The sequence below is a fragment of the Trachemys scripta genome, chromosome 4 (assembly GCF_013100865.1).
Source record: "Trachemys scripta elegans isolate TJP31775 chromosome 4, CAS_Tse_1.0, whole genome shotgun sequence".
In the NCBI taxonomy this organism is placed as follows: domain Eukaryota; kingdom Metazoa; phylum Chordata; order Testudines; family Emydidae; genus Trachemys; species Trachemys scripta.
Window position 1 is genome coordinate 14,284,045 of NC_048301.1, and position 20,315 is coordinate 14,304,359.

The 20,315-nt window shown below is 36.1% G+C and overlaps 1 protein-coding gene across 8 annotated transcripts in view; it reads left to right on the forward strand.

Annotated features, from left to right (window-relative positions):
• SLC38A6 (solute carrier family 38 member 6) overlaps positions 1-20,315 on the forward strand; it is a 111,595-nt gene that overhangs the window by 31,693 nt on the left and 59,587 nt on the right. For 4 of the 8 annotated variants that reach the window (XR_004645393.1, XR_004645391.1, XR_004645392.1 and 1 more), the window contains exons 6-14: positions 2,667-2,745; positions 8,599-8,681; positions 9,152-9,210; positions 11,639-11,704; positions 11,966-12,019; positions 12,910-12,989; positions 13,967-14,067; positions 19,106-19,230; positions 20,128-20,272. Coding sequence is in view for 4 of the 8 variants with exons in the window: in XM_034767534.1 (XP_034623425.1) it covers positions 2,667-2,745; positions 8,599-8,681; positions 9,152-9,210; positions 11,639-11,704; positions 11,966-12,019; positions 12,910-12,989; positions 13,967-14,067; positions 19,106-19,230; positions 20,128-20,272 (792 nt within the window). In the remaining 4 variants the exon portion in view is untranslated. Of the gene's footprint in view, positions 1-2,666; positions 2,746-8,598; positions 8,682-9,151; positions 9,211-11,638; positions 11,705-11,965; positions 12,020-12,909; positions 12,990-13,966; positions 14,068-15,368; positions 15,395-19,105; positions 19,231-20,127; positions 20,273-20,315 lie in introns of those variants that run through there. The other 4 variants (XR_004645394.1, XM_034767537.1, XM_034767535.1 and 1 more) reach the window with 4 other exon arrangements.

A 20,315-nucleotide genomic window follows, 5' to 3' on the forward strand; every position in this document is an offset into this window, starting at 1 on the left:
ATTTAATTTACCTGATTTTAATAGATTATAATAAATTTAGGCCTTAACTTAGGTTTTCAATTTCAAATTTAAAGTGTGTTCATTTAAAAAAAAAAATCACCTGTATTTAATTTAAATAAAAATATTTGATTTATTTATTTAAATCTTTGGGGTTTTCTCAGCCTCATCAAAGTGCTGTTCTTCTTGTGAAATATGTAACTGTATTTGTTGATATGAAAAAAGCTGGAGTTATCCTCTTCAACAATGAACAGAGCATGGTATCCTGTGCAGTGCTGTTTATTCATGAGTTGCCAAAAGAGAGATTCATATCTTATGTAAGCTTCATGGTATAAATATACTTAGTACATTCAGCATTGATTTTCTTCATATCCTAGAGAAAAGAAAGAAGGCAAAGAGAACATATATTGGACAAGAAAACTGGAGTAGCTTGTTAGATTATTTATTAGTATATTAGATTCTGTATACATACAGAAAATAAGATACATCCAAATGTTTAGCACGTGCAAGTTTCTTGTTGCACAATTAGCTCCCTTCTTGGGAGTGGAATTTAATGAAATAGGACTCCAATTTGAAAAACAAACAGTAAGCACACAACAAAGGATAAGCAATTAAATGGTTAGCCAGAGGCTAATAGAAATGCATGGGAAGAGTGACATCGTGTATTAGCAGAAAATCTAAATTTGATATTAATCTGAAGCTTTCTACAGCTGAAGTTGCAATAGAAATTATAATTTTAAAAAATCTTTCTGAAGGAGATAAGTGTCTGAAACTTCAGGCCTGCGTACGTAGAATGAATTGTATAATACAAGTAAGAGAGAGATTGATGGACAGTTAATGATGAATTGTAAGTTACCATTTCTTAACTTCAAGGGTTTTAAAAATCTGCCTTTTTGTATGCATGTATCTGTAGGTCAACATCAGAAAATTCAGTTCTTTGTCTTCTTCCTAGGGTAATACTGATATTTTAAAAATTATATTCAATTATACATATTCTTATATAGCATATACCGTCGAATTTCGGTAACAAAAGAATCAAATAGGTGACACCAAATAAAATTTCTCACCAGGCCTTATCAACAACTGTGTCAACAGGGAAAAACAGTTCTAGATTGGAAAAATCTGAGCTTTTTAATACAAAGAAGTGAATATTTCCTTATTTAGTGACCTAGCAACTGTTTTTAATTTAACCTTGCTGTAGGTACATGTCACTTTGTATTAATACATTTCACTTTCTTTATAGAGACCACATTCCTTCTCTTCAGAATTTACCATTAACTGTTTCAGTGCTGCAGCTTCTGTGATTACTAACTTTTAAAGATTGGAACAGTCTATTTTATTTTTTTATTGTGTCTAATCTTAAAATCAGCTTTCAGAAATGCGCTGTATTTGGTTTCAACTTAAGTTGATTAAAAACCACAAAATAATTGAGTATAGTGGAATAATCTTTAATCTTATTAAATCCAAAAAATGTTTTTCAGATTTTAAAAATATTTAAAGCTTTTTCAGCAATTTCCTAAAATCATTCAGTTCTGAAGAGTGGAAGGGTACCTTCACGGTAGTTTTAGGTGTGTCTTATAAGCTACTGTAAAACTGAACAAATCACTGAGTAATTTTCGGTTGATCTTGGAACTATATGTAAACCTTTACAGACAGAGAAGACTCAGTAACATGAGAAGTAGCCTCTTCTAGAGGCTAATGGGTTGTAGATGAGGTAATATATTAATGAGTAATAGCAAAGAAAGTTGTAAGAGTTGTTGTTTACCCCCAAGGCCTTTTTACAGAGCGTAATGATTAACTGTATATGTTGTCTATATCATTGCTCTCATCTAAACAGAATCGTAAATGCTTAATTGTGTATCATAGTTCCTATGCTGCTGACAATTTAATAGAGATTCTTCTTTGACTCTAAAGTGTTCTGTGCTTTTTAAGCAGGAGGAACAGAGTTCTGTCTCTGTTATTCCCATGATATTCCTAGTGGCCATGGTATGCAGGACAGGGATAACCTTTGAAGTCCTAGTTGGCTACATATTTGTTATAATTACTTACCAGAAATATTAATAATTTTGTATTGTAAAAATATATCAATCCTGTATTTGCCTAAATTGTTGCAATGTGTATTAGATATTAGTGTACTGACTGATCTAAAAAAAAAAAATCAAAGGACATAATTTTAAATATTTTCTAAATATAAATAATTGTCATGATTTGTTCACATAATTTAGTACCCCACAGATATTTTTTTATTTATAAAAGAAGGGTGAAGAGAACATGCTGCAGCCAGGCTACTGGTTGTAGATCAAGTTTAAGGAAGAAAGCTTAGCAAGAAATTCCTTTTTTTTTTTTTTTTTTTTTTCCAACTTGTATGGGTTTTTCTCCATTTTGTTTCATACTATTTTTCTTTAGTATCCTATAAAATGTTCCTTATTTCAAGATCTCATGTGGTAGTAATCTCTTTGCTGCTTTAGTTAACGGGTGTAATGCATGTGGATTTGTAGATATTTCTAATGGAAGTATATGAAAAAAAGCATTAATTTTGTCTGTGGTGCCACTGAGTCTAATAACTAGCTGGGATGTTACATTCCAACCACTCTGGGCAAGCCATGCTAATTGTAATTACTAGAGATGCTAGTATTCCAGTACTAAATCTGTTCCACTTCTATTCACAGCTATGTCATCTTATCTTTTAATTGTTAAATCTGAGCTGCCTGGTGCAATTGCAGGATTCATAAGTGGAAATGACAGCGGGTAAGAGAAAAATGTTTCAAACATTATATAATGGAAGAAAGCAAGTCCTGTAGAAGGAGTCCAGCTCTGTTGCAAAGTATGGATACCAACATTTCCCTTTGATTTCACACGCTAAAAAATTAGTGATTTACAGGAGTTCCTGGAACACAGAATGCTGTTGGCATGTTTGAGTTCTTCATCACATACAAAAATAGAGCCTGATTCTCTTCCCTCATAAATTTCACATTACTTTAACTCCATAGATTTTAGTGAAGTTATTCCCAAGTAGGAAATTAGGCCTGTAATTTCTGAGCTTGATTTTGCAGCCTTTGAAGTCAAAACTCCATCCAAAAAAAAATCTCTTTTTCTACAGCAGGAAGCAAGAATCTTGTGAGAACTGAGCTTGAAAAGAGAAGGCAGAAAAAACCAAAACGTTGAAACTTCTGTCATGTTATCACTTTGCATATTGTTAAACCGCAATACAAAACCCAGCAGGCATTCAAATTTAAATATTTGTTGTCTTGCTTCAATAATTGGACTTGTCTTGAGAAACATGCCAAGTTTTCAAACATGGTTTATAATTCCCCAACTTGGCTTCCATTAAAGAAATTATGCTTTGGAAGTACAGCTATATAGTTGTATATAGCAGGCGCAACGTACTTTAGATCTGAATCAGATCCATCACAAGAAAACTGGCTCTGCTAGCTAAGAAAAACGTTCCAGCTTCAGCATTAGAATATCTTATTTTGGTTGTTACAGTGCTGTCACCATTCATGACAATATGTTTTAGGTTGTGTTATGGCTGTTTTGAAACTCTTATTTTAGGAGATTTTTTCACTCAGTTATAACATTTTTCTCTGGGCTTAAGCTCAGTATACCAACTCGGACCGAGAGACATTGTGTATGCGAGTGATACAGACACAGTACATAAATGTTGTAGTGCTTACTTTAAAAAATGTGATTTTTGCTTAATTTAATTTTTTCAATTTGATACTTTTTTATGGTTATAATTAAAAACTGTTGTCACTTAGGGAAAGAGCAGTCTGTGATAGTCTGAATTCTTTTTTTTTGAATAATAGAGGTCATTAACCTATTAAAGCGCTGTATAAAATGGTCATGTTTTGTGTTTGCTTTTAATTTGGAAAATATTACCATAAGCTTGAAAAAAAAGATGTAATTGTTGTCTTTAACATTGTAACTAATGTCATCTTCCACCTTCAACCTGATATTTTAAGCCCTCTCTGAGCACTGTGACGTTAAGCATATTGAATTGATTGAGTAAGTGTTATGGAAAAAATTCTTTATTTTTGCAGTCCAATATAACCAGACATTTACTATTGATTTTACTTTACTTTTAAATAATGGTTGTGTTCATTGAGAGTTGACTCTTTCCAACAAAAAATTGTAATAAGGATTGTAGTAACTTTTAATTATCTTTTCACAATTATTGGCATTCATATAACAGTAGAATCTAGAGGCCCCAATCAGGAATGTGGTCCCATTCTGCTAGGCACTTTACAAGCATATATAGTGACACAGTCCCTGTCTGAAGACCTTACAGTCTAGAAGAAAGAGTTGTATTTCTTAATGTGCCAAAATTTCTGCCTGATACAGACGCCACCAAACTTTGCTGGTTGTCGCATAAATAATTCATATGTTCAAAATGAGAACACTACCAGAATATGTATCTTACCTGAAACATACTGAGAGTTCCTTTGATCTGATCCATTTCCATTTGAAGTCAATGGGAATCTTTCCACTGTGGGTATGATCAAACTCCCATAATCTGTTCCATATATAAAACGTATTTTGAAATTACTGATTAAGCCATAATCAAAGTGCATACACTGAACTATGACTTTTTTCCTTGTTTTTTCTGCATGTCCAAAGCCTGTTTGCCTCATCTATAACTTCTTTTTTTCCTTAAAGCTTCACACGGCAGCCTGAATTGTCATGATGGAGCAGAACCTTTAATATTTTTATTTCCTTTTGTCCATTTGTTGCAACCTTAATGTATACCTCTTTGGTAGTTAATTTGTAAAATTGTAGGAAATAATTAAGCACCCAAAATACGTAATCAAATATCAAACCTAAAGGTAGTCTTAAATATGCAAGGGACATAAATATTGGGTGGCTGATTTAACTAATTATAGTAGGAAATTTGTTTCCAGATGTGGTTACATGACAGTTTTGTTTCTGTTAGGTCAATATGGCATCTGATGTGCTTTCATTTTGGTGCATGGTTTATCTTAAACTTCAGTTAGTTTAGCAAATTCACACACTTGAAACATCACTATCTGTGAAAAATGAGTTTTATATGCATGTATAGGATCTAAATATGCACATATGCAATGTATTTAGAGTATGTGTATGCATGTACATTTTTCTGTAGATAAAATTAAAAAAATGTATAAGTGTTTCCAGGCTTAGGACCATAGTTTGCAATGTGCCTTAATGCCTATTTTGTATATTTTTTAAAAAAGTACCGTATACACACTTGTTAATTGTAAATGGAAATGTTTCAATCAGTCTGAATAACAAGAACTCCATATATTTTTTGACGATGACATGAACGTAGTTTAAAACACAGACTGCGTCAAAATGTTGTAATTTGTGAGCTCTCTGTTAACATTTAATGACCCTGTCAGGAGGATATGATTGATGCAATTAAGTTGTCTTGCCTGTGTGTTGTATAACTGATATGGACTGAGAGTAAGAGCCTAATTTAGAACATATGATGGTCTTGTCCTGTTCTATTTGGGAATGAAATTAAATCAATTTATAAATGTCTGTTTTTAGTTTAAAATATGGAAAAAAAGAACATCTGCTTGCCAAAACATTTGCAGTACAGCTAAAAACTTATACTCCATATTTCATACTTGGAACATTTTTATCATAGAGGAGTAAAGTTACAGCTCAAACCAGTTTTATAGGAAATCTAAAAACTTTCATTTTGAGAGAAAATGTTTTTATACTTTAATACTTTATGGAAAAACTTGGGGGGGTTGTTTGATCACTGATGTTTCACTCTTATATTTTTAATAAAACATAACTTCCATATTTCACACTAAAACACTTTAAAAATATTTTTGTAATACTTTCTTTTTTCTGACTTGTATTTCATATGTTGTAGTTGTATTTTATGTTCTTTTTTTTAAGAATGCATTTTCCAAACATAATAGTATTGATTAGTACATGCTAACCAAAAAAGTTTTGTCCTCCTAACTCCTCAATGGTTATTGGTACTGTAATCTATTGATTGTTTAGCTGTTGGTCTAGATAGTCATGTAACTTAAAACAGAGATGCCGCTGTATACTGCAGCTGAGGTACTTCAGCTTACCCCTCACTTAATGCCGCATGTATGGTCCATTTACTTACCCCCTCTATTAATTTTAAAGTTCATCAGCCACCCTGTGGGAAACAAATTATGACCAACTGTGAATTAAAATGACATGTAAATATATTGGGGGCACACTTTCAGGGAATAACCTCAATAAAGTACTGAGTAAATGCAACATTTTAAAGCAAACATGAGGGACAAATTGTAAACAGTGAGAAAACTGTCTCTATATTTATCCAAGATGGCTGCCACTATTACTGCTGGAGCTCTGCTGTTGCCTAGGCTGGGTGGTATTAACTGACACTGCTCCTAAGGGCTGCAAATAGCAACGTTTCATTAGAAAGTAACTGAAGCTGTAGCACATCAAGGCAACAATACATTTTTTTAAAAAAAAACTCTAATATAATGTTTCTACAAAAGTTTTCAATACATAGCAAAATGGTCACTTGACTTGGAAGTATGACCTCCAGTTGGCAATAATGCTGTCAGCTTGTGGACTCTGGGCTTTTTGTCTCACTATACATAACACTTTTTTAAAAAACAGGACTGGTAGTTGTCCACATAAGTGACAGTCTATATTTTTCATAGATAGTACTTTTTCTATGACAGGTTTCAGAGTAGAAGCCGTGTTAGTCTGTATCCGCAAAAAGAACAGGAGTACTTGTGGCACCTTAGAGACTAACAAATTTATTAGAGCATAAGCTTTCGTGGACTACAGCCCACTTCTTCGGATGCATATGAAGAAGTGCATCCGAAGAAGTGGGCTGTAGTCCACGAAAGCTTATGCTCTAATAAATTTGTTAGTCTCTAAGGTGCCACAAGTACTCCTGTTCTTTTTGCGGATACAGACTAACACGGCTTCTACTCTGAAACCTGTCATAGAAAAAGTACTATCTATGAAAAATATAGACTGTCACTTATGTGGACAACTACCAGTCCTGTTTTTTAAAAAAGTGTTATGTATAGTGAGACAAAAAGCCCAGAGTCCACAAGCTGACAGCATTATTGCCAACTGGAGGTCATACTTCCAAGTCAAGTGACCATTTTGCTATGTATTGAAAACTTTTGTAGAAACATTATATTAGAGTNAAAAAGAACAGGAGTACTTGTGGCACCTTAGAGACTAACAAATTTATTAGAGCATAAGCTTTCGTGGACTACAGCCCACTTCTTCGGATGCACTTCTTCATATGCATCCAAAGAAGTGGGCTGTAGTCCACGAAAGCTTATGCTCTAATAAATTTGTTAGTCTCTAAGGTGCCACAAGTACTCCTGTTCTTTTTACTTTTTCTATGAAACTCAGGTCATCTGCTTCTTTTCTTAAATGATGTCTTGAGGGTGCTGCCTGTGTATGAAGTGCTAACCATATCCTGGACTACACAAACTCTAAGGCCAAGGTGTTTATAGGTAATAAACCCGAAGGCTGATGTGCAAGGTATTTATCAGTCAAGGATATGGTGGTTATTACCAGGTTAGCAGGGAGCACCCTCTGTTACTGTTTTTAATAACAATTTGTGCCTCTGTACTTCAGGTTCTTTGGAGAAGGGACTCTAACTTTTTGGATGAATTTTGATTTCTGTAAAGCATTGTGTACCTCTTTGATGCAATATATGTAAATGACAAAGAAGATGCTCTTTCACCCCCTTTTTCTCCTTTACTTTTCTTATATCTGTGCCCCTAGGAAATATTGGCCACTTTTCCCACAATAAATATTTTTAAAAAATAAATATCTCATTCTCCCTTCTTTCCTTCCTCTGTCTCTCTTCTCCTCAGAAAACATACATTTCTCATAAACATTATTTGAAGACTGAATATGATGGATATAGATGTTTTCTCTCTGCTGCCTGCAACCCTTCAGCCTGTTTTTCACTGAAACTTGGGCAGAAGGGAGAAGTAGGGTCTTTAAAAAATCAGTATAATTAATTTTTTTAAAAATTAAGTATGCTTGTGTGTAGCTTAGCTGTCCGTGTTTGGCATCTTGGAGCTGGAGGATGAGCCAAGGTCATGTGGGAGAAACAGGATAGGGAAAAGAGTGGGAAGCTAAGATGGTCACTTTTGTTTTGGTCATATGGATGTGTGGTTCTGAGAGCACTAGTCAATCAGATTGCAGCTGTCATACTGTACAGATGTTGAGATTTAACCATGGTCCTGGAAATCCCAGTGCTGTGATCAACTACTTTGTCTGAGCTCAGGGTTTTGCATACTGCATGATTATTAAGACGTAATCACAGCTATGTAAATCAGGCCTCTTCCACCAATCTCACTGCAAACATTTGCCTACCAGAAAACTGTCTAGAGTGTTGGTCATTCCTGTATTCTGACCGTTGGAGAACTCAATTTCAATACAACCATATATATATAAACTTAAAAATACAAATCCTTATAGTGAGCATGATGATCTAGTGATGCTGAATTAAAAAAGCATATTTTTCTCCTAAGGATTATTTGTCCAAGATAAGTGTTTAGTAAAGTAGTATATGTATATTTTAGGGCCTTTGCACTTTGTGCAATTTATAATTAACTTTTCCAATAGGTCATGGTATCTTGATGGCAGAGTGCTGTTACTGATTACTTCAGTCTGCATTGTTTTTCCCCTTGCACTTCTTCCGAAAATTGGTAAGTAATTTAAGGAAAGAAGATAGTATTATTCTATTTTAGTAGCAATTACAACTGAGGACTTAAAAACCTTAATGGGTTATTTATTTATTTTAGCTGGCAGGGGGTTGGTGATGGTAGGGACTATTTAAGTTATTGTAGCATGTTCTGCCTTCCAGGCCTGCCTAGTTAACCTATTACTTGGGTTGCAATAGTATTTTGTCTGCTATACTAAAATAAAATCTTTACAGCAGAACATTAAAGAGCTGCATTTACTTACAGCATGCCATTAGTGGTAAGCCAGTTCTAATTCTGCCCTACAAAACTACATAAATGATCTGTGACAGGCAGTTGGAATGTTGTTATTCTGAGTCTTAAGCCCCAGATACCAAGCACTGTAATAGAAAACATGCCTACAATGTAAAGCTTTAGCTGTACATTAGGATCAATTTTCTTATAAATTGCCTTTTATTTTTACTGTTATTTTACAGGCTTTCTTGGCTATACAAGTAGTTTATCATTTTTCTTTATGGTGTACTTTGCTCTTGTGGTAAGTTAAAAATCAGTGCACAGCTTATCTAGCTAACATTTTTCTTATTGTTTAAATGCTTTTATAAGTCTTTCCTTTTTTTTTCCTTCTTTTTTTAAAGTTCTCTGTAAAATTAAGAGTTTTCTCTGTGTCCCGGCATACACTTTTTTGGACAGGATAAGTTTGTTTTTCTGAAGAGGTATGAAAATATGTATGAACTTTAAAGCATGTGAAAAGATTTAAAATAATTATATTTTGGTCTGGTAAATGTAACAATATTTTTGTTTTGCTGACACGGCAGTGAAAACTGGCATGTACACTTCATTTTCCTACTTGTGGAATGGAATTCTGTTTTCTTAGCTTCTAACTATTACTGTAACTAGCACAGGAAGAAAATGTCATATTACAAGTAAATTAAATTTACATGTAGAATGAAGTGAGACAGTTCAAAGTGAAACTGCTTGAAAAGAATCCAAGAGAAGTAGAACTTAGGCAATTTATATTAATACATCAAACACCTTCTTTGCAACTGAAAGGAAAACTTCTTTCCTCCGAGCCATTTGGGGGATTTTTGACCCTGATATTCCCCTATTGTGGGCTCTGTAAAGGAAACAGAACCAAATATTGGAGCTGAGATCTGTTATGCAGCACTAGGAAGAGAATTGTGCCTTAGAATTGCATTGCTTTTTACTGGAGAGAATATACAGTTGCTAATGCACAAATGTAATATTTAGTAGGATCAAGAAGGTATGTAAAGAGTCCTATTTAGAAGCATGGCAAAATGCCCCCTGCTTTACTCTGGCTTGCATTGACTTGCACGGCAGACTTATTGTATAAAAGGATAAACATTGTGGAAAATGAGTCCGAAGAACGTGCCATCCAGGAGAGCAAGGCAACCCATTAGGAACTGAACCATGTGATAAAACCAAACTTCAAAGCTGTCCAAAACAGCTCCTTAGGGGATCTGTCAAGAACTGAAATGCTCTTATGGGGAGGTTGGGAGGTAATCTTCTGCAGCTTGATATTATGGAGCAACAATAGCCTCTCCATAGTTAACAAGGCTGAAAATGAGTTTCCATTATTAGTTCAGTGTTTGACCTGCCTTCTAAAATACATTTTAAAAAAGCTACCACCCTCAAGAATTATTGGTTAGGTCTTGGGCTGAGGTACGTGCAATGAGTTTTAAAATGCACCCTGTAGTCCTTTTACATTTAAAAGGAAATGGGTGCCGTTTTCAGAAATAAGTCATTACGATGAATGAAAAGATCAGAAAAAAAAAGAAGAAATGTATGCATAGAACCATAAAAGATGAACATAAACTATAAGCAAGATTCAACCATGGATACTGCAGAGGTAGAAAGCATTTTGGTTCCAGGCCCAGACCTTGTGTGTGGGGCTAGGAAATGCTATGTATTTCAGAGATGCGGAGGGTACTACGTTTCTTATGAAGCTATAAAAATTGCACGTTTCTGTCTTAGTTTGTACTTGACAAACGCTTCTAAGCTGCATAATTTAAGACCTGTGTTATTGCTGCTGAGGGTTTTCTTGTGCCTGTGTTGCAAGGTTGCATGAATAGCATGCCATATACCCACTGTTCCCTCTGGCCACACTTTTGCTGGGGATACTGCATAAGAGTGGGGGCGCTTCTAGTCATTGCTTTCTTGAGAATGCCACAGGTTTGCACATGTACCTCAAGAAGAGTTCATATAAGTTCGAAAGCTTCTCTCTCTCAGTAGCAGAAGTTGGTCCAATAAAAGATCAATCTTGTCTCTCTAACATGTTTGTACAGATAGTTGGTAGATTTTTAGAGATAAAAGGACAGATCTCTTCCATTTTACCCCTGTTATGAATTTGACCCCTTATTATTTCATGTTTAAAGCCTCGAGCAAGTGATACAAAGAATTTCTAACCTCTAAATATAGATAACTAGAATGGGAAATGTGGACAGAGCCATAAATACAGTGACAGGAAGAGTGCAACTATAATTATAAATCAACTCATGAGAGGGAAAGTCATATTTTTTTCCTTAATTTCCTTCTAATTTTCATTCTCACCACATGAAACTGTTAAAACCATCAGTGTAGGTAAAACTCCCTATAGCTTTCTGGGAAATGTTAGGGTTTTGGTTTTGGGGGTTTTCTTTTCCCACTTTGCCTTCTAATTGCAACCATGTTTCTGCTATTGCAATGTTAGACCTATACTCCAGCCATGCCTCCTTTAAGGCAGCCTTTAATATTTAATTAACTGGCTGGGAATGATGTTGGCAGCATTTTCTATCAAATCCTTTTTATCTTCCTTGCCCAGCTCTCCAATAGACAAGCAGGTTGTTTACAATTGACGCAGTGCCCTGTATTACTGTGTTTATCAATATCCACATGTTCTAGTTATTTATATAATACCCCAGCTTTTAGGCAGTCTTGAGAATATTAAATAAACTCTGTCTTTACAGGTTGTAATAAAAAAATGGTCCATCCCTTGTCCACTGACATTAAACAGCCCTATAGAGATCTTACAGGTAACATACATGCTATTTTGAAGTTTTTCTAACTTTTTAGTAATATAAGTAATTCTTTCTCTACATCAAAACCCTCGGATTAGTAATATTTTATAATTAAAAAAATAGTTGATAAATCCTTAGTTCCTTTTCATTCATATAATATTGGCATTCTTTAATTAGCATGATTTTATTAGCTAGAAGCAATGTGATCTAATGTCTGTGGTTTGTAGTCAGTCATTTAATGTCATTTCCCTTATTTTGTGTATGTATCTTGCACAGATTTCAAATTCTACTGAGGATTGTAAAGCAAAGCTCTTTCATTTTTCTAAGGAGGTAATGTGCTGTGTATCTTATTAACAGGTGGGGTGTGCAGAGGTTTTTTAATGGATGTGAACTCTCCTGGCTTAGGGCATAAACCAATGTTTTCTAAAGGAATAGCTGTAGGTTGGGGGTACCCAAATATGCCCCTCAGTTGTGCTCCAGTGTCTCAGCTTTCATTTAAAAAAAGTTTCTAGCTCTAAGTTGTGCAGAAGAAAAATCACCCCCCTGGCAGTTTTACTGATAAAACTTTTGAGTATAGAACAGCCTTCAGACTTCATTTGCAAAAGCATTTATTTTTAGGTCTTTCAGGTTTTTGAATGCTGTAACCAATTTTTAAGAGACATGAATACTGAATTTTTTTAACTAAAAGTTCAGGGCAGGTTAAAGGAGTCAATAATTTGACACAATAATGTTGCATGTTCTAGACAGCTGTACTTATAATTTAGTAAGTTTCATACTATATAAATGACCAATTGTAGTGTTTACTGACCCTATGTGGCAAATCCTGCTCATCTTACTTATGGGAGTAGGCTCAGGAACTAACGTGGAAGTACCTACATAAGTAAGGTGAGTAGGATTTGGCACTTTTGGGCCTTATATATCCAAAAAGAGTCTTGCAGCCCATACACTCCACAGTCAGTGGAAGATTAACCTTAAATATGACCATTGGTTGATATACTGGAGTTCTTAGCTGAAATGGCCCAGTTTCATGAAAAAATTGGGAAACCCCCGTTCTGTAGTATGGAGATTATCCAGAAGCATTAGTCCAAAAACACTCCCATTGATTTCAGGTATTGGATTGAGGCCATGAAGTAGAATCTTAGGTACACTCAAATTAATTTACAGCTGTTTATAGTGAGAAATTATGTTTTCTTTGTTTTCTCCCCTCCCCTCCTTTTTAGAGCGCTTATGCCATCCCAACCATGGCCTTCTCGTTTCTCTGCCATACCTCAGTATTGCCCATTTACTGTGAGCTTCAAAGGTAACATATGGAAAGCAAGTAATGTTAAAATATAACGATAGTGTTTTTCTTATTCAGTCAAAGTTGTCAGAAAATCTGTTCCGTATTTAACTTAGTGCTGTTGAACAATGACAAGGGTTTATCCTTTATATATTAGGTAGGCAAAATTTTCATCTGAGGCAGCACTGGCATTTGCTTCTTAGGCTATGTCTACATTACAAGCTAGAGGTGTGATTCCCCTGCTCATATGCACATAATCGTGTTTGCTTAATAAGAGCTAGCGAGTATGAATTGTAATATAGCCATGATGGCATGGGAACTGTCAGCAGAGGCACAGCTGAGCTATGCCATGCCAAATATGTACCCATTGTTTTCAGCCCAGCTCACCCCTGCCTCTGCTGTCCATGTTTCCGCAGCTAAACTACTATTTATACTCGCGCAAGCTCTCCATCAAGCTACTGCAAATAGGTGTACACAAGCAGGGGAATCACATGCCTAGCTTGTAGTGTAGACATAGCCTCTGATTATATTTGTAGCAGAGAAATTAGCAAATACGTTTTGATTGTCTACTGGAAAAAAAACAAAATCCACAGACCTTTACTAGCTGATTTTTATAGCAGCCAGAGAGCCTGTATTTGGCCAGATCTGCACTGATATGATAGTCACCCTGTGTGGCTCAGTTGATAGGATACTGGACTAAGTTCTTTCTATTCCTGGCTCTGCCATTGACTTGATGTGTCATCTTGGGCAAGTCAGAACTGTGGGGAGGGAAAGTTCACCTCTGTGTGCCTCAGTTTCCATGTCTGTAAAATGGGGATAATGATACTTGTCTTGTGTAAAGTGATTTGAAATCTGCAAATACAGGGACCAGCAAAGTATTGGTAATGTTAAACCACAGGGGTTCATCCCTGTAAATTTCAAGATCATTCTAAAGATAAACTGCTATGTGTTCAACACCTCAAACCATAATAATTATTTTGGACTATTTTGCATTTTAGTCCATCGAAAAGCAGAATGCAGAATGTAACCAACACAGGAATTGGTCTGAGTTTCCTACTCTATTTTGTGTCTGCCTTGTTTGGGTACCTTACTTTTTATGGTAAGTATGTTCTTAACAGTTCTTTAAAGGTCAAGATAATAGTGAAGAAAGTTCTGGCTTATCATGTATTGCATAGTGCATGTACTGATTCTGCCTGCTCCCAAGGATTTTTTTCATTTGATTTGTGTGCTAAATAATTCATTCTGTTTGCACATATATAAAGCTTACTATAGAATGCATAGAGGGGAATAAAATATTTGGGGTATTTAAAATAAGGCCTGAGTTGCACATATGAAATAGTTAAGCCACTTAAGCACCAGTCCTGCAAAGGCTTACAGATGTGCCTAGCTTTGTAAAAATTAACTTCAGTATGGTTATTCAGTGTGTCAGTTAAGCATGTATGTAATTCTTTGCCGGATTGGGGCCTTAAACACTATACAAGTAAACAGTTCACTTACTTAATTGGGATTAGTGAAATATCTTCTAAGATCATGCCTACATTCAAGAAGCTTGACATGCTAATTACCATTTGGTCAACCCAGTGCACCTGTAGCACAACATGCAGCATTGAGCCTGCTCTGCCTTACACCAAGGACTGGATCGGTAGCAGGCTGACCCTAGGAGCGCGGAGGGGTAAAGGTGGGTTACGGTCATCTTTGCACCCCTCCAAAGCACCGCCAAGAGCAGTATGGACACGTCACAGAGCCCATGATAAGCTGTAGGTTTCTTGTATGGATTTATTTGAATAGAAATCTGTGTGATTAATGAAACAAAAACAAAAGTTTAAACAAACCCTCCAAGAAAGCTTTACTAAACCGCCTCGCTAATTATTTGTATCATACATTCTTCCACACAAAGTGACGTCTTAAAGACACTGCTGCTATCTGCAACAGAAAGGCAAAGCAGAGTAAGCATAAACACACAATGATACATAGGGTATGAATTACTGTGGACATGGGGACCAAGGTGTGCATTTTGTTGAAGGTCTCTTTAAAGGACCCTTGCCATTTTAAGGGTGGGGATGTGGAGGGTGGTAGTTATGTTTTGTTGGTGAATTTTTGTACTTCAACAGAAAATGAGGATTTCCAATTATAAACTTGTACATATAAAAATCATCCTACCTGTTCAGCAGACTCCCTCAGTTCTGCTTTTCTGTAGATTTTGCATGGCAGTATGTTGCAGCAGCAGTGTAGTAACTATGCAATTGACAATGCAGTTTTTGAACACTTTCTAGTGCCATATTTTTGTAGCTGGGGCTTAAATATAGGTGACTCAATAGTCTTTCTGGTAGGCTTGCTTCTCCCAAATACTTAAACAGATTTCAGAACTCTTAACTACACAATGGCTTTCTTTTTTTAAAGGTCTATCATAGCATTGTCAGAAGTAGGTGAGTGTCCATTTAATATAGCAGTTCAGTCTTCCTGTAAAATATAGATAGAAGTTACTCTGCATCAGTGTGATATATCAACTGTGTGACAGTGTTTGCAGTGCCCTGTCATATAATGTCGCAGTGTTATATCTTTCCAAAATAAAGTGGTTCAGCTCTACATGTATCCAGCTCTATTTTCACATGATTATACGTTTTGTTCATAGATCATGCATGCCAAAGTTGTATTCTCTCAAGTTTCCATCCAGCAATCTGGATCAACTGCCCTCTGCAGTATGGTAGCATTATACAAACATGGTCACTGAAATGCATTACTGACCTGCATGAGGATTCTTCTTTCAAATTGCTTCTCAAAATTCACTCCTCTCATGAAGTTAACATGTGTTAATCTCTGGCTGAGAGTTTTATTTACTTTGACTGACAAACAGTAGGGGGGGAAATGCTCTTAAGAGAACCCTTGTCTCTCTGGGTATTTTGTGTTATCTGTTTAGAATGTCTGTGGGCTCGGGACAATCTGGCACAGCACCAGTCCTGTTGACCCTTACCAAATAATTACTGATCTGCAGGGGAAATTGCTTTGAGTTCTTGCAAAAAAGCATGCTGCCTCTTCAGACATTAATGTATTTCTGTTGTAGGCACAGCAAATTCCTATTATCAATTACATAGTGGAGACTAGCAGTCCCTACCTCAGTGCCTTTGCTATTGATGTAGGACTGCTCCTGCCAACTTTCTAACCTGACTTTTACTGTCTTCCTGCAAATTAGGGTATTTTTCCCCCTTGGTTCCCCTTTGTCTATTCCCTTTACTTGCTTGCTTGCTTTCTAGCCAGCTGGATCTGACAATGACAGAGCAAATAAATTATGTGGGCTTCCCCTCAAATGATAAAAAGTTCAGGGGGTAGCCGTGCTAGTCTGTATCCACAAAAACAACAGGGAGTCCGGTGGCACCTTAAAGACTAACAGATTTATTTGGGCATAAGCTTTCGTGGGTAAAAAACCCACTTCTTCAAATGCATGGAGTGAAAGTTACAGATGCAGGCATTATATAATGTGTCATGTGTCATTATATAATGCCTGCGTCTGTAACTTTCACGCCATGCATTTGAAGTAATGAGGTTTTTTACTCACGCAAGCTTATGCCCAAATAAATCTGTTAGTCTTTATCATTTGAGTCCGGTGACACCTTACAGTGCAGCCTAATTCACCTTGCTGCCTAACACCCTGTCAGATTGGTCAATGCAACTTGGGATAGTTCCACCACATGCTGGCTCTTCCCACATGTTTCCAGATAAGCCCCCAGCAAAAGGGGAAAGGAAGAAAGAGCACTGAAGTCATGTCTTGGAGACCATGTTCCTGGTCCCTTATGCAGTCGACCTAATTGGAGCCTTGCTCTGCCTTGACTACAGCCCTTAACCTTTACTTTGAATGAAATGATTGTGTCTCTTTTTTTCTTTTTCTTTCAGGCCTGATGGTATAATGTACGTTAATTAAATAGGTGGTTGTTGTTTGTTGTTGTTTTTTTGCAGAGGATACATACAGGGTTCTTTCCTGCTTGCAAGCTACCCGTCCTGTCTTCCACTATCTTTAGCCAAGAAGGCTAATTAAATTGCATGAGTGAAACTCCCCCACCCCTGCCCCACCTCTCCATCCCCTTGTCATAAACGCCATTCCTAGAAAAGTAAAAGCCAACTGAAAAGCAAAAAAACTTCTCCTTTGAGAACAGATGTTTCTTCTACATCCAGTTTGGAAGGATGTTGACTCTTTGCTGTGGATCTGTAAGTCAATGTGACCAAGAGGCTTTGTTGGGAGCAGAAGCCCACGGTAGCATAAATCTGCTAGGAGTTAGAGTAGCGGATCATTTGTAGGGGTGTGATTTTTCTTTGTTTATTTTTTTTTAAATCATGACATGTTCCAAGAAAAGTCATGAAATCTGTCAGGATGAAAGGGCAAAAGTCATGGAAACAAAAGTGAAAGTTGCAGTTATTGGTTTGTTTTCTAAGTAATCATTATTTCCCACTTTTTGTACCAAAAATAAGAGTTGTGCTAGTGCTATAAGAGATTTGAACATAATAGTTGCCATCCCAGATGTGACTTTTGCAAAACTAATCTCACTCTCCAAATAGTTTGAAAATGGTGGTGGAGATTAGAGAAGAAGCCTCATTACTGCTGAGGGAATTAAAATTCTCACTGAATGTTCTCTCACCTGGTCTTTTATGTTGCTTCAACCCTGTTTTCTATTAAATTCTTGTACTTCCCATGGTTTTACTTGGCAGCTCTCAAGCACCAGCCTTTTGCCACAACATCCAATCACTTACACGTCAAACAAACAAATCTCAATCTCAAGTGTCATTAATAGATGTATGACTTTAGCCAATCATCCCTTCCCCATAATAACTAGTCTGCAAAAATTCTGAAAGAACGTAACTATTAGACAACAGTAGCATATATACATTAGGAGGAATAAATAAGAATTCCTCTTGGAAATTAGAGGCGCTGCAGCTACTTTCCCAAATGGTGAAATTTTACCTTCCAAATCACTTTATACCACATGTGTATGGAAAGCTGAATATGTAAGGTCAATTGGTCCAGCAGAAAGAGTTTACTTCTGAGCAAAAAAGTGTCTCCTAGTTTTCTGTTCCAGATACAAAGAACCAGCTATATGGCACAGTGTCTTGGCTTATTGAATTCCACCCTTTTTTCGTCTGTTCAGACAAATGATCAGGAAGACTAAAAACCTAGCAAAAATTGTTCTGATTACTTCTAACTACCGAGACCCTCATTCTTCAAACTGGAGGTGTCAGTTAGCAAACCTATTCTCTAGGATATGCCATAGCAGGATAAAAATCTTTCAAATGAATTATACCAGGCTTCAGCTTGCTGCTTGGAGCCTGAGAGGGTAAATCCTCATGTATTCCCCATGGATTATTACTATTCTGGCATAAACCAGAAAAGATTCTGATAAAGGCTTATTTGGTCAGAATATTTTTCCTTTGGTCTTAATCTACAAAGTGGACCCTCTTCAAGCCCCACTCATCACTATTTTGGATATCTTATTTGAAGGCTACCACAGATACCTTGGTTGCAGCTCATCAAGTTCAGTTATCTACACGATGGGCCTTGAGCTGTGCTGTTTTACAGGATAATTTATCATCTGTCTCCTCATCATCTCTTTTCTTTAAGCCACTCAGGGTGTGTCTGCAGTGTAAGTGCAGGGTTACTAAAACTCGAGTTAGCAGATCTTGGATTTGTTAATGAAGCACTGGAGCATCTATACTCTTTGTAATCCTACGTTGGGCTCCAGTGTCTATACTGCATTTTGCAGGCCTGAGTCCAACCACCCATATCCCTGACACTAGCACAATGTTGCCTTGCCTGTGGATTGGCCAGCTAATAGTCTACATCTGCAAAGCCCGAGAATCCCTCTTTTGTAGCCTTTTCTTCTCTGTTTGTTTTCTCACTTGTACATAGCTTGGTTTCATGACTCTGACAATGGAAGTGTCTCTAGATTGTGTATCAAACATCTATATGTTTATTGTTGGCTTCATTACGGGCAGGAAGAAATTTGTACACACAGCCTCCATTCTGCCATGGGCACAAAACAGCCTTGTAGTTGCTCCAAATGGAAACTTTGAGAATTAATATGTAGGTGATGTATAGTTGTTCTGTTTCTGAATTCCCTTTGATTTATGACATTCAATTTCTTGGTTTTCAGACAAAGTGGATTCAGAATTACTGCAAGGTTACAGCAGGTACCTACCGCATGATATTGTCATCATGACTGTAAAACTAGGCATGTTATTTGCTGTGATTTTGACAGTGCCTCTCATCCATTTCCCTGTAAGTACTCCTAAAAGTTTTGATGCTGGCATAGCAATTCCATAGTATGGTAATACTAATTCTTTGCAGACTGCAATATTAGTCACATCTAGCTTTGTGTATCTTACTAATTTGTCAAGTGATTGATCAAAGACCTCATACTTGCATATGTTCCATGAAAACTCCAAAATAACAACTAACCACTAAGCTAATTTATACTTTTTGAGACTGAGCTTAGATTTAAACTAACCCACAGCGTTGTTTTTAATTTAGAGACTAAAGTACCGGTATTTCTAAAATTTATTTGGTTTGATTTTTCTTAAATTCTGTTTTCCAAAGACTGTATGGAGAGGAAAATTGAAGTCAGCAAATAATACTCTGCTGCTAGTGATTTAATGAAAGTTTAATGTAGCTTTGTCTTCACATAGTGTAGCATTTACTTAAGTTTTAGAGCAGTATTTATCATGTGGTTCTAAAATGTAGGGGACAATTCTGTCAGTTTGTAGGGGATTTATGTTCAGAATTTCATTTAGTTTTCAGGATAATGGTAGGCCTCTCTGGCTGAATGTAACCATTAGCAAATATTCACATCAAAGTATATCCAACTACTACAATCCATATGCTCTTCATAAGGAGCTAGTTACATATATTAATGATTTGTGTGTGCACACAATTTTGCAATAATTAAATATGTTTTGTTCTTTAAAGGCTGTAAAGTATGTGTCATATCTTCTATGACATTTATACGTGAACACCTTTTTTTGGCTTTTGTTGAACTACGTCAATAAATGTTTTCCTCTAAAAAGGTCTTTTCAAAGTAAAACCTGAGGTGTACTTCATCAAAATGGAAATAACAATAAGGCTTTTAGAATAAAGTTTTGTGCCTGCTTGAATTTTTTCCCCCTTTTCATTATATAGGCAAGGAAGGCTGTAATGATGATATTTTTATCTCATCTTCCTACTTCATGGATTTGCCATATCCTTGTCACTTTAGCACTCAATGCAATCATTGTTTTGCTTGCATTGTATGTGCCCGACATTAGAAATGTATTTGGATTAGTTGGTAAGTTTTTTGTTCTTGTTTGGGGTTTTTGTTGTTGTTCTTT